The sequence below is a fragment of the Crocuta crocuta genome, unplaced genomic scaffold (assembly GCF_008692635.1).
Source record: "Crocuta crocuta isolate KB4526 unplaced genomic scaffold, BGI_CrCroc_1.0 scaffold6, whole genome shotgun sequence".
In the NCBI taxonomy this organism is placed as follows: Eukaryota; Metazoa; Chordata; class Mammalia; order Carnivora; family Hyaenidae; genus Crocuta; species Crocuta crocuta.
Window position 1 is genome coordinate 5,374,563 of NW_027531917.1, and position 14,510 is coordinate 5,389,072.

General features: G+C 34.4%; 1 protein-coding gene across 3 annotated transcripts in view; it reads right to left on the reverse strand.

Annotated features, from left to right (window-relative positions):
- Window positions 1–14,510, reverse strand: part of LOC144240513 (ephrin type-A receptor 6) — an 877,144-nt gene that overhangs the window by 243,919 nt on the left and 618,715 nt on the right. For all 3 annotated transcript variants that reach the window (XM_077774886.1, XM_077774885.1, XM_077774887.1), the window contains 3 exons: window positions 6,730–6,838; window positions 2,972–3,045; window positions 212–337 (listed from right to left, as the gene is read on the reverse strand). In XM_077774886.1, the coding sequence (XP_077631012.1) occupies window positions 212–337; window positions 2,972–3,045; window positions 6,730–6,838 (309 nt within the window). The remainder of the gene's footprint in view (window positions 1–211; window positions 338–2,971; window positions 3,046–6,729; window positions 6,839–14,510) is intronic.

The following is a 14,510-nucleotide window of genomic DNA, read 5'->3' on the forward strand; positions in this document are numbered from 1 at the left end:
AAAAATAACATTTGTGAATTCTCTCATTGCTCAGAAAATGAATTTAGGTACTTACATACTTAAAAAAATAACAGCATATAGAAGATAGTTTTACTTCTCCTTCCTTAAAATTTTTCAATGACTAAAACTGCTAAGATTTAAAATACATTGATAAACTAATTACAAAATCATCATGGAATCATATCTTCAAAAGTACAGATTTTATGTTTACCTGCCCCAATGACTCTCTCAATGCGAATTCTTGAGGGATCAATCTCCTTTGCAAATTCATGAACTGCTAGGGACGGGTCTTCATATGTATCTGGATCTATGTAAGTTTTAATTCCTGGGAAGCGTACTGCAATACAAAAAAAGATTGATTTAGTTTAAAAGTGTTTTAGTAATTACACATATTGTGTATGTTTACAACAAGGATTGACATACTAAAGTAGTCATTCTTGTTACTTACTTAAATTCAACTCTCTTTTCTTTCTGTCCCACTCCTCCTCACGACCCTAATAAAGATCTGAGTACTTGGAAAAAATTTATTTACCTGTTAGTGTAAGATGACCTGATGGTTTAACAGAGAGTGAGCTGACAGTTTCCAGAAAACACATTTATTTATTGTATATCTGTAAAATGTTTAATCAGGCTCACTAATTCACTAATAACCAATACATTTTGTACTTGATCTAGCTTAGGACACAGGGGGAAAAGGCAAAAGTCTTTCTCCCAAAACTTTTTCTGCCAAAACAAGCAAGCCTGTTATGGTCCCTCCTGGACCCTTTGCACTAGGAAGATGAATAGGGATGGCTGGAAAACTTGATGTGCGGTTAGCGCTTCATATTCAACTTCTTTCAGTATCAGAAGAAATCACAGACTGTGTGTGGCTATTCCTGTTTTGCTGGTAGCTTTCTGTTTTCCAGCAGATTTCTGACTCCTGGAGGACAGGAGATCATCTCTTACACATCTTTGTATCTTTCCAAATACCTCAGGTATGGTTTTACAGGTAATAATCACACAGCAAACCTTTATTAAATATGAATTAGTAGGGATTAAAAGATCAATGCAAATTCATGGCATAGTAGATAGATGATACTTGGTTTTGTTGCTTTAGATTTTGAAAGCCATATAATACCCGAGTTATGTGTTGGCTAGGTTTCCTTAGAAACATGCTTTTGCAAGAAAATCTCAAAAGCAAACAAATAAAAGGTAATAAAGCGAGTTTAGAGGAGGTGCTGAAATGTCCTTTGTTAGCAGAGTTTGCTTCATGAGTTCTCTATGCCTGTTGCCTCCTGTCATTACTTTTTGCTTACTGTCTTCTGCTACCAGATGAGTACCCAAGAGAATATTAGTCATTCCCCAAATATCACCAGCAAAGCATTCAAGTTATACTTAGGCCTGACAATGATTCTGAGAATACTATGCTTTTCTTGACTTCCAAAGTTTATATTGGAGGAAAAAAGAACAGGTGATCTTTACCTCTGGTTCATATTGCAGACATTTTTTGTAACTTAATGGGAGTGGTGGTTTCAGAATGAATACTCTAAACTCAAATGCAGTGGCTACTATTTATTAGATGATTAGCAGTATCTAATTGGATATGTGGTGTTAATATCACCTTTTTTTCCTTGTAAACATAATATATGTCAATTATCTGGTTACTTATTTAACTTACCCATGGTTTCTTAAAACTCGGTTTGTTATCTTTCTTTTACTTCCTTGGCTAACTTAGGTTATTTTCATTGCTTCTTGCCGGACCCATCTGGTTTAGTTTATGCTAAACTGCTAGTTGGAAACCAGATAATAAATATCTCAGGAGCATCTTTTTTCCTCTGCATTTCAAGACTAAATGCCCTGCAGTGAGTCTTAAGTTTGCTCAGCATATGTCATCTATCCAGGTGTTTGGATCCAAGTTTATGCATCTGTTCACAGCATTTCCAGCACATCCCAGGGCTGGCAGTGGCTGTCTTAGCTTCCCTTCTCTGCCAGTGCAGTAAGCCTCAAATGTATTCTAAAAAGAAGAGAGACCAGGGAGGCCTTGCTAAAAATGCATGTGTCTTGGCCCTACCATGGACCTTCTGAGTCAGAACTTTGGTGAGTGAAGATGCAACATCCTAATGCAGATAGTCCTCAGACCACTGAAAAATCCTGTGAGCCTTAGAAATAGCCCTAAACCATTCCTCTAGTTTATAATTTACTCACTTAACTCCTTTCTGCCTCTTTCAGAAAGTGATATAGATTGAAAAGTCCCTTAGTCCTTTGGCTCCACCTGAAGTAATCATGAGTTTAAAGAGTTAAACAACTTGCCTCACATTATTTCTACACTGTGGTTAATTAGAAACATCCCTTTCTTGTTAATTCGGCATCTCATGACAGAAAACTGTCTTGACAAAGTAGTTTGCCGTTTGGAGGTGGAGGTGAAGCTAGGCGTTGGGGAGGAGAGGGTGGCAATTATCAAACCAACTATGGTGGCAATTATAGCTTACTTTGGAAGAGATTCTACAAATGAATATAACCTTGTAGTCTGCTCAAGGATTTCATACATATTCTAACAGTTAAAGAGCTGATTTTCCTTTTTAGTGTTAATGAATTGTAAATTAATTTGTTATATGTTTAAATGACAGTCCCTACAAGAAGGAATAAAAGTTCCTTAATATTTCTATGGCTAATGCTCCACTAAATTAAACCAACTCACATTCAGGAGCCATTGTGAATGGTAAATAACTAGATACAAGCAGTCATCTTGTATTTTAAGCATATTCAGTCTTCGTGTTTTCCATCAAGCAGAATTAGGAAAAAAGTACTATCATTTAATGAGAAGCAGGTGCAATTTCCACCAACAAACCTGGAAACCAGATGAAAAGTCTTAATGCTGAAAGGTTGGAAATATATTTTTTCAGGTTTTCTCAACTCAGTGGATACAAATTTAAAATGAACTTTTGAGGGCTGGAGCAATATAAAATAATAGAAGGGTCACAGTATTACTTACAATGTCCATTCTGCTGTAAGTGGTTTCTCCTCTTCTCTTCTGACTTCATTTTAGCTTTGATGTACCATTGGCACCTTTGAAAAGGGTAAGCAGAATCTTAGTTTTAGAATTATGCTGGATGAGAACCAAAATCAACTAAAATACCTATTACTAGTGGGCCAACTTCTTATCACAAAGGCCATGTTTAAGAGTATCTTTATAACATGTGGAAATACTCCATACAAGTTTTTTTAATAGATCAGAATTAACCCCAGATAAGAATAAAATATTCTCATGTGGACTGATTTGCTCAAATCATAGGAATCTTAGAGAATATTCTATAATCAGCAATAACCATCACTTGCTTCCTTACAGAACTTCTAATAGCTGGAGTTGGTAGAAAGCATTAAAAGTCAAAACGAAGAAATGTTTTTGAGTCAGAACCTCAGAAATTTAGACAAATGTCATCTAGTTTCACTGTTGAAGAGCATTTCTTTTTTAATGTCAGAAGTTTGGTAAAGGTATGTTCTGTTCTCTCTTGGGATAACTGTGCTCTGAGAAAGAGGAGATGCTGATCTCGCATGACTTCTGCAACATGAATAAATTCTTCAACATCCATGTGATTTGACAATTCATCACATTTCTAATTCCAAATGGTTAAACAGACTATATATGTGGTATATCATCCAATCTTTCAATGTGAATTTTCCTCAAATCCTATGGCAAATTGAGTATTTATTCAGAAATGTCTTACAGTTTTTATAGAATTATTTTCAATGAATACTCCCTTATCACGTGCTTAAGGTATACTTCAAAATGATTTTTTTAAATCTTTTGTAAGTCAAATAGCTTTCCCGATGTAGAATATTAGTTTCTAATGTCGTATAAATTGGAAAACATGGAAAGTAAAAGCTGAAAAGAATTTAGTACAAATTTGTCTTTACCATTAAATTATCTTTTAAAGATAATTCTGCTTCAGAAATCAAAAATAAAGATACCATTTGAGCCCATCTCAAGTTTATTAGGCCAAATTGATTTAGCCTACAATGTCTGTAATGTCTTCTTTTAAGCCTCCCATATTTATGTGTTAGGGCAATATTTTCTGATATTTTAATGAAATGCTTATCTACATGGTAATGTGCTATTTAAATCACTGCTGAAATACTCTATGAGGAAATAAAGACTTAACTCATATTCTACAAATGAACATAACTGTAACTTAAAAATTACATCTGATTGTGCCATATACTGACTCACTACTAAATAAAACATCATTTAAATCAATTTCCATTATATAGTTATAGACTTTTTTTAAAAAAAATTGAGGGTAAAAGTGGCCCTGCTGTTTAAATAAAATCATACTTAAGTACCCCATACTTCTTCAAGAATACTTTCAAATAAGAAAATAAAAGTCTTTTTGAATGAAATTAACCATCATATCTAAATTATCACAGTCTAGTTGACATAATTTGTGATTCTGGAGTTAGGATCACCTCATAGGTCCCCATGATACTTTAATGATGGAATCATCTTTCTGGGCTGCAAACTGATTGCCTTTAAGTTATGTGCAACTCCATGATAAATGGAGTATTATCAAGGTATCAATGTCCCGCAACTCACAATGCATGAGCAGCACTTATGTTATAAATGGCAATGAAAACACAGTAGAGTTCATTCTTCCACTTAACATTTTTCTAATAAGGTTTGCTAAACATGTAGCAACACATAAAGTGTTGGCATATTGTTTTTTTTGCCTAATTAGATTGTCATTGTGACTTTATATGCACCAAAATTGTATTCTAATCCCTCTTCTAATAAGAGAGTTGTAGGTATGATCATAAGAACTCTAACTTCTCTTTTGTTTTGTTTTTCAAACGAGCTTAGACCTCCACCAGGATGCGTAGGGTTTTGCCTGTTTGTCAGTTTTTATAACCAGCTCTCTCCTGCTAGTGATTAAGGATTTTGTAGATCATGTTTGGTATTTGTAGCATGTCATACTGAATATTTTGTTTTCAACCTAATGGTTAGTTGGTTTAGAGACCCCAAGATTTTTTTTCTGCCCACTATAAAAGATGGTTGTACCAAAGCTGTGATGATGGCAAGGACCTGTCAGAGTTTAGCATGAGGTATAAAGGGAGAAAGAAACAGGAGAGTGCTGGGCAATAGTATATGACAGTGGCACCATGACATGTCCAAACTAGCACTTTTTATTAGGATTAATTTATCAGTATTTCCTGCATTCTTTCATATGTTTTTTTTCTTGTTACTATAGCTATCACTCTTCTATCAGTAAATCAGCCTCCCAAAACAGGAGATTCAGACACTCTTTATTTATTACAAGAACAATACTATGTCTATTTATACATAAAAATTTTAAGTAAATGTGTGGTAAAAGTGCCCATTTTACAACTAATTTCATAAAGAAGTCACCATTTCAACTCAACCACATTAGAATATTCATGTGTTTCTTTGTTTCTTGATAAGTTCTATAAAAGTGGGTTTGTTACACCTAGATCTGACATCTTCGACAGGTAACAGTTACAGTCAGGCAGGTACCCAACCTTGATAATGCCATCTAAGTATTTGTGAACTTACTGGTCTACACATTTAGCATGCTCTAAAATTGTAGATAATAATTTTTTCATGCATGCATATCCTCTATAACTTAAAACTGAATTTTAATAAAATATTGCAATGTAAGTAGAGTTTTTAAATAAATAAAACAAAAGGGTTTTATTGTTTATTCACTGAACTATTGCCCCTGAAAGTAGCTTTTTGTTATTTGCTCATTGTCAAGAATCAACACTTCCAGTTGAGATGGTACACTTTAGCTGGTATCATCATGGATGCTTATTTTTTGGCTGGCATTCTTATTGCACTTTTAAATCATGACATTGGTTTTTTTGCAGTGTGTGTTTTCCATATTATCAGGAAAACTCATGATATGTCCATTTGCACCACTATTGATAATCAAGAAAGAAGAATTTTTCCCTTGTAGGAATAAAAATATGATCTGAATATATTCACAGTTTCTTACAAAAGTCTGGGCGTAATAACAAGAGTTACAGAAGAATCTTTTATATGATTTCATACATATTACCTTTATTCACATCTCTCTATAGTCAGTACCTGGCTCATGGTAATAATCCAATATATCTAAAAATCAGTAAATGGTTTTAATTCATTATTATACCAAATGTGTGCAAAAATAGAAATATAGGATTTAGACAGCTTAAGCACTTTGACCAGCTTGTCAGCATTCAAATCTAGGTCTTTTGCTCTGTTCAATTTATTGTTACTTTAAATTTTCATCCTTATTACCTTAAAGTAAAGAAATACCAGATTTATATAACCAATTAATACAATTCTAATATAGATCCCATCAACATTTAATGAATAAATATAACACATTCTATAACACTAAGTTTATAAAGAACTTTTATATAAATTCTCTGTTGAATTATTTTTTTTCTCCAAGAAAATTTTCTTTCATGTTGTAATTTGAATATAGTAAAGGAAAAACTTATCGAGTAAGAATTTATCTTTCATAGTTTTCAATGTGTTTCTATCACATCTTTAGTTGCTTCCATATTCAGAAGCCTATTGATACAGAGAACTAGACATGGTAGGTCTCTTATCATATAAACTTCAGTCAGAGCAGTCTGCCCTGATCCCTTTTTTTCTCATAGTTTGCTACATTTAAAAGCATATGAATACACAGTATTACAAGAGAAGGGTTATTCACAAATCATAGGAATAATCTGGTATGCTTCCATTACCTCCCAGTGATTAAGAAGAACAAAGTAAGAATGACGAGGAGAGTAAATCCCCCAACAGCTGCAGTGGCTATCACGAGAATCTGTCCCTGTTCAGCCGCCATATCAGAAGCTGAAACACAAATACAATATTAAAATTTCCCTGGGTGACATTTCACTAAAGAAATTATTTTACAACTTAGTATATGCTTGAAAATATGATGATGGATACCGAAAATTTCCACGGTATTTGCCTTTATTTGTCATCTAGGATGCAAACCTAAAATAAGGGCTGAAGATCAAGGCCATAACCACAACATAACGCCTTCTTCTTCAATTACAAAATTACCAATAAAGTAGATGGATTCTTAGTATCCCACATTTTAAGATTAAGTATTTGTTGCAAATTTAAATCAACAAACAGACTTAAAGGATTTTGTTTATATTATTGCTAATTTATTTCCTTAAATACTTGAATTAACAGACCAGGTTTTACACACTGTCTCTTTCAACAAAGTGGAAAGACAATTGTATAATTCACTTCAAGAATGACCTTTTTTATATTTCATGAAGATTAATTCAAACATTAAAGTTAAGAACTCACACTCTACAGCACAGGGTATACATAGCAAGTTCTGAGATGCTTAGCAGTGATTTAAAAAATGACATTTGAAAGCTTCTATTTTTGAAGAAAAAACTAGGTAACGTATGGTAACAACATATTATTTCTTTCATTGATAAAACTGTAAAAACTACATGGGATGTATATATTACTACTACTTAGGAAACCTTTTAAAATATATTACTTCAATTAATTCATTAGCACATCTCATTCTATGTATTACTTAAGTTTTTTAATTTTTAATTTTTAATTTTTTGTTTTATATTTAAGAGACTTATTTTTTATTTTTTTCTTTTTTAAAATCAAATTTATTTTTTTCCTTAGTTTATTATCAAGTTGGTTTACATATAGCACCCAGTGCTCATCCCAACAAGTGCCCTCCTTCATGCCCATCACTCCCCTTCCCTCTCCCCCACCATCAGCCCTCAGTTTGTTCTCAGTATTCATGGTTTAGAGAGAAGGGCCTGAGCAGGAGAGGGGCACAGGGAGAGGGATAGAGAATGCGGAGCTTGATCTTCTGATTCTGGGATCATGACCTGAGCCAAAATCAAGAGTTGGACGTTCAACCAACTGAGCCACCCAGGCACTCCTGTGTTACTGAAGTTTTCATAAGAAATATTTTTTATTGAATAGGATATGAACAATTGCTTCATAACAGAACTAAGAAAACTGAAGCCCAGAGAAGGTAAAGAACTTGCCTGACTTCACACATGACCATCCCCAGAATTCAAAGTTTAGTTTTATGTTTTATTTCCCCTTCCAATGCTGTAATTTGATGTAATAATTCAGTTATTTGTCAATACCCTAAAATATTGAATCAGTCCCTTTAATATCCTTTCACTAGACTAAAGCTTTATTTTTATTTTGATTACTATAAAAATCTATGAATCAAATCATTTATATGCAGAAAACTGAATCAAATAATGTAACTGAAAAACATGGGGCACCTGGGTGTCTCAGTTGGTTAAGCGTCTGAGTCTTGATTTTGGCTCAGTTCATGATCTCACGGTTTGTGAGTTCAAGCCCCATGTCCGGCTCTGCACTGACAGAGCAGAGCCTGTTTGGGATTCTCTTTCTCCCTCTCTCTGCCCTTTCCCTTGCTCATGTTCTCTCTCTCTCTCAAAATAAATAAATAAACTTAAACAAAAAGAGAGAATATAACTGAAAAACAAACCATTTAATTCTCTACCATAATAATTCATTAAACTTGGGTACTTTAAGATTTTCACAAAAGTAGTTCTTCTGGGAATCAAGTAGGCAGTATACTATGTGCAAATATATATCCATAGTAATAACTTCCTCATAAAAATGACATATCTACTAGGGAATTTCTGAACATTAAAAGCTATTGTTAAGTAAGAAACCAGTCACAGCATTTAAGAGACTTTTTAAGAAGTCTCAGTGTAAATTAAAACAACTATCTTTATGTTTAGTTTTCAGTAGGAAATTTATTAAACCTTGGAATTAGATTTTAGTCACTATGATTTCATTACGATATTTTCAGGCATCTATTTCTTTTAGCTCATAATCTGTGCAGAAACAAGTTAAAGAGTTGCACCTTATCCAATAAATTATGTGCATAAGATTTTTTATTAGGTCCTCACTGAATTTCCTAATCTTCAAAATAGTGCTGATATTGCAGGAATTAATATGTGCTCTAAAATATCACATTTCACATGAAAATTATTGAATAACAAATTATAAGGGATAGATGTTACAGAAAACATTAATTTCTTGAAGATACAGAAGATGCCATTTAAAAGTAAACATTTACTTAGCAACTCCTAAATTTGTAAAATATATAATATAGTTCAAGAGTTTTAAGTCTGGAGCCTATATTTTCACAGGTGCTAGGAGCAAGTAATTTACTGAGATCGTATATTCAAAGTTCAGATGGGAAGGATTATGTAATTGGACCTTTTGAGGCTCATTACTTTATTATAGAACACTGTGTTGTTTACTTTTAAAAATTGGTTAGCAAACTGCAGGTTTTACTAATATTTCTTTGTTTTCACACTTATGATTACATATTAATGAACTTTTCTTCAATTAAAATTTTGATTGAATAACAGAATATTCAGTTGTGTCAACGCGAACAATGCATATGCCTGTATAATTGTTTCTTAAACTTCTGTACTAGAAATCCTAAACACTCTTCCTTGGAGATTGGCATACAGTTGAACCTTGAATACACAAGTTTTAACTGCATGGGTCCACTTATATGCAAATGTTTTTTGATAAATACTGTAAAATACTGTGAGTGTTTCTTCTGACTCTTTTTAACATTTTCTTTTCTCTAGCTTACTCTACTGTAAGAATACAGTATACAATACATGTAACATACAATATGTGTTAATTGACTGTTTATGTTATTGGTAAGGCTTCTAGTCAAAGGTAGGTTATTAGAAGTTAAGTTTCTGGGGAGTCAAAAATTATGTGTGGACTTCTGACTGGATGGGGCAAAGGGGTTATTGGTGTCCCTAATCTTTGCATTGTTTAAGGTTCAATTGTATATAAGTATATAAGTTATTTGAAATAAGAGGATGCACTATTATATACCAGGGGTAAAATGTCATGGATTATGGAGTTGGGATAATTATGAAAACATTAGGAATATCATCATCAACAATAGCCACTATTCATTTCATACTAAATTATCTTCTAGCATTATGTTTAGTGTTTCAAATTCACTACCAAATTTATCTGCACAATAGTCTTAATAGGTAGGTACTATTATTATTCCTAGTATAGGCAGTTATATTCCTTGCTAAGGTCACACTTCTTATACACAGGAAAGCTAGCAATCCAATTCTGATTTGTCAGGCTCCAGGCCCATGATATTGTCAGTATTTTATACTACCATTTTTGCTAACAGAACAGACGGTTAGATCCAGCTCTTTTGTGGGTACTAGAATAATCATAGCCTTGACTGACCTTGGTTTCATGTCTGTAAAATGAGAATGTTGAATTAGATGTTCCTGTCACATTCAGAGCTATTTTACTATGATACTATGTTATCCATAAAAACTACAAATATTGAGAAAAGTAAGATTTGCCATATGTAAGTAAGAGGAACACTCAGGACCTCTGTTGCTAATCTTGGTCCTGACAGGCACAATTTCTGCTTTTTTATTATATTACTGTTGGCCAATCACAGAGCTCTGACTCTATCTCAGGGTGAAGTCTGTGGTCTTTAACTTTGCTCACATGGCTCTCTACAAATGATTCTAAATGTATATATCCAGATTAATCTCTTATTGTTCTCTATGTTGAATTTCTTCCTGATCCTTGAAATGTGCCAAGCTCTCTTTCATGGCCAATTCCTATTTAATCCTCCTACGTGAACATCTCATCATTTGGAAAGCTTTTTTTCCTTGTTTAGATTTAATTAGGTCCCCAGACTTATGTTCCCATAGCTCTTGGACTACTTCTACCAACACATTTCTATCATGTTTTACTGAAATCACTTTTTTGGTAACCTGTCTTTTCAATTAGACTACAAATCTATGAGGGGAGGGGCTTTAGTCACTATAGTATCTGTAGTAAGTTGAATGATGACATCTATCATCCTCCTCTACCAAAAAACAAAAAAAAAAACAAACAAAAAAACAACCAAAAAACCCTATTTGTAGGTGCAAGTAAATTCCTTAACTTCCTACTCATCCTGTATTATCTGAGTGGCCCCAAATCCAATGACAAGTGTCCTTATAAGAGACAAAAGAGAAGACAAAGTAGAGAAGTCCATGTAAATACAGAGGCAGAGTTATGTAGCCACATGCCAAGGAATGCCTGGAGCCACCAGAACCTAGAAAAGGCAAGGAAGAAGTGTCTTCTAGAGCCTCAGGAGAGAGTATGCTTCTGGCCTCCATAACTGTGAGAGAAGAAATTTCTGTTGTGTGTGTCATCTGCTGCAGTAGCTCTCGGAAACGCATCCAGTATTCAACCTATAGGACCTGATACACAGTAGTAGCTCCATACTACTCATTTCCTACTAAATTATCTTCTAGCAATATGTTTAGTGCTTCAAATTCATTACCAATTTATCTGCACAATAGTCTTATTTTTTGAGTAAATGGATTGAATAGTGATTTGAATTAGGTGATTCTAATTAAGAAAAAAGAAAGTCAGATTGACCTAGAGTTATCCATATCTTCACCTTGCACTTGATATGTAAAGATTTATCCTGAAGTTAGTTATATGTATGTGAAGTAAGTTTACCCAACATAATTTCAATCAGAAGATGCAATTATTCTATATGCTTGGAGATAATACTTTTCAGAAGGCAGGAGCTGCTAGAAAGTACAGACTTCTACATTTAATCAAGTTAAGTTAATTAAACTTAGAAAGGTGAATCTAACGTTAAGAATGTATTAGCTCATTCAACAAATGTTTATTGAGAACCTACTACATGGCAGACACTGAGATAAAAACCAGAGATTCAGTTACTGACTTCATGGATTTACAGTTCATGGGAAAGACAGACAATGAAAAATAATTACAAGTGTGAAAACTGTTAGAAAAGGGACACATGGGTGTGCTCTGGAAAAGAATAAGTAGCCTTTAGCAATGAATCAGTAGAATGGCAGTTAGGAAATACGGTTGATCCTTGGACAATGTGGGAGTCACGGTGCCAATCTCTGCAGTTGAAAATCATCCTATAGCTTTCAATTCCCCCCAAACTCAACTACTGTTATGTAGTTATAGCCTACTATTGACGGGAAGACTTGCCAATAACATAGACAGTTGGTTAACACACATTTTCTATGTTATATGTATTATATACTGTATTCTTATAACCAATTAAGCTAAAGAAAATGTTATTAAAAAATTAGAAGGAGGAGAAAATACATTTAGAGAGTACTGTAAAAACAATCTGCCTTTAGGCAATGCTCTGAGTGGTCCTATGGATCTATCTTGACTCAGCAATGTTTGGACAGAACAGACCCAGGCCACACCTTTTACCTCCAGCCTCCAGCCACCCTCCAAATCCTTTTCCAGTCCCAATCTATGAAACCATAATCTCAGCCACCATCTGCCTCTGGGACTAGCCAACAATGTTTTTGAGCTTAGCTCCTTATTGCTGATCAACCCTGAGCTCCCAGATTTATCAAAATTATTCCACCGAGGTGGAGGCTGGTCAACATGTGTCTGCAGGCCCCCCACACCTACCTCTCTCTGGGCTTCTATTTCCACCTCGACAATGTGGCTCTAGAGGGCATAGGCCCTTTAACAAGCTGGCTTACAAGTGGGAGGGCGCTGAGGAACTCTGGAAGATGCAAAACCAGCGGGGATAGTTTTCCGGGACCTGCAGAAACCATCCTAAGATAAGTGGGATAAAACCCTGGATGCCTTGGAAGCCAACGCAGAAGCTGTCGTGGTCCCAGAGAAGAACCTGAACCATGCCCCATGGGATCTGAGTGCCCTGGGTTCTGCCTCTTGCACCTCTGTCTTTGTGACTTCCTGTAGAACCACTTCCTGAAAGAGGAGGTGAAACTCATCAGGAAAATGGTAACCACCTGACTAACCTCCACAGGCTGGCCGGCACCCAGGCTGGGCAGGGTGAGTATCTCTTCAGAAGGCTCACCCTCAAGCACAACTATGAGCCTCCAGAGCCTAGTGGCCCTTGAAGGGCCCCTCCAGCATCCCCCTGGTGTCAGGACTTCTTCCTGAGCCTCTCCCTGCAGCTCTCATGCAGCTTTTTAATCACTCTGGAGCCTTCTCCCAAGCCTTGGACCAAATGAAAACAATAAAACTTATTAGAGAAAAAAAAAACATTGAAAAAACATTGAAATAAAATCTGTGTCTAAGTGGATCTGCACAGTTCAAACCTATGTTGTTCATGTGTTAAGAGAAGGATGGGGAAGGGGAGAAGAAAGAGGTATTGTTCCTTGGTTAGTGGCTCAAAGACCTGATTAATTTAAATAGACACTTAGAAAAACAAACCATAAGAGCATCTACCAAATGGATTCCAGAATAGTACAGTATAGCTAACAAATGCCCCTGCCATGAGTGAAAATTTGTCTGCTTGTACCATATATTCATTTTTCAATCCTAAAATATATATATTTCTAATTAGTTTTATAGGAGAGAATGTATATCATTTACTCCTGTAAGTAACTCCCTAGAGAGCAAACCTGTCATTAAAAAGATACAATGAAATCCAGGCAAGGAATGAAATTTACTTGTGACTAGTTGATTGCAAATGTCTCTTTGCTTAATGGAATGAAGTTGTAGTCTTGGAAAAGTACAAGCATATTGAAATAATTATTTCATTGTGTAGTTTGGAAAGAGGCACACTTCCTTAAGAGGCAGAAAGAGATGGAAAATTGTTACTGAACAAGAGCTTAGCACCTAGTCAATGCTTGGCATAACTCAGGAAGCCATTATAAGGGAGGTTTGCCTTAGTTGCTTCTATTTAAAGAGAAAAAAAATGAAGTTCTTTACTTGGAATCCAAATACTTTAAAAAATAGATCGAAAAAAAGAAATTTCATGTCTTTAGGAAAGTATTGGAGAAAAGCAATTTGTCTATTTTTAACCAAAGAATTTTCTTCTACAGAGACATGATTTTGTCTCTCTGTAATCAAGATTATTCTAGTTTATATTTACATTTCAAAGTAAAATCTGTTATTTGTATGCTGTGTCATTTTCTGTGGAATAGCTTTTTAAAGTTAACTCTTTTCTGTTATGAACATCCTTTTAAAGTTATTGAAGACAGCAGTTACGTATTTTTTTTTGTTTGTTTTTTGTTTTGGATAAAGTGTTTCTCAGAATGTTGCCCAGGGAAATAAATGGTGGTGTATATTTATTTCATATTCACATGTTTTATTTATGACTCCCAATTCTTGATGAAATGTCAAAATTTCAAATGATATTATCTCATCATTTCACCAAAATGATTTTTTAAAGCACAGCAGAAATCCTCACAATGTAATGGATTGATAGTACCCAGTAAATTAATCTTAAGGTTTATTGACAACCAGTGCAGGAAATTCTTAGCATTTCTTTTCAGGGTAAAAAAAAATCCTCTCTTAGGCCATATACTGTAATCAAGATTATTTTAACCCTATGAAGTGAGGTACATATACAAAGATTTAGCAATATATAATAGAGACTAATCAATCTGAAAAATCTCAACACTGTATGGTTATACAGACATAGGAGTATGATATATGAGTGAAAGCT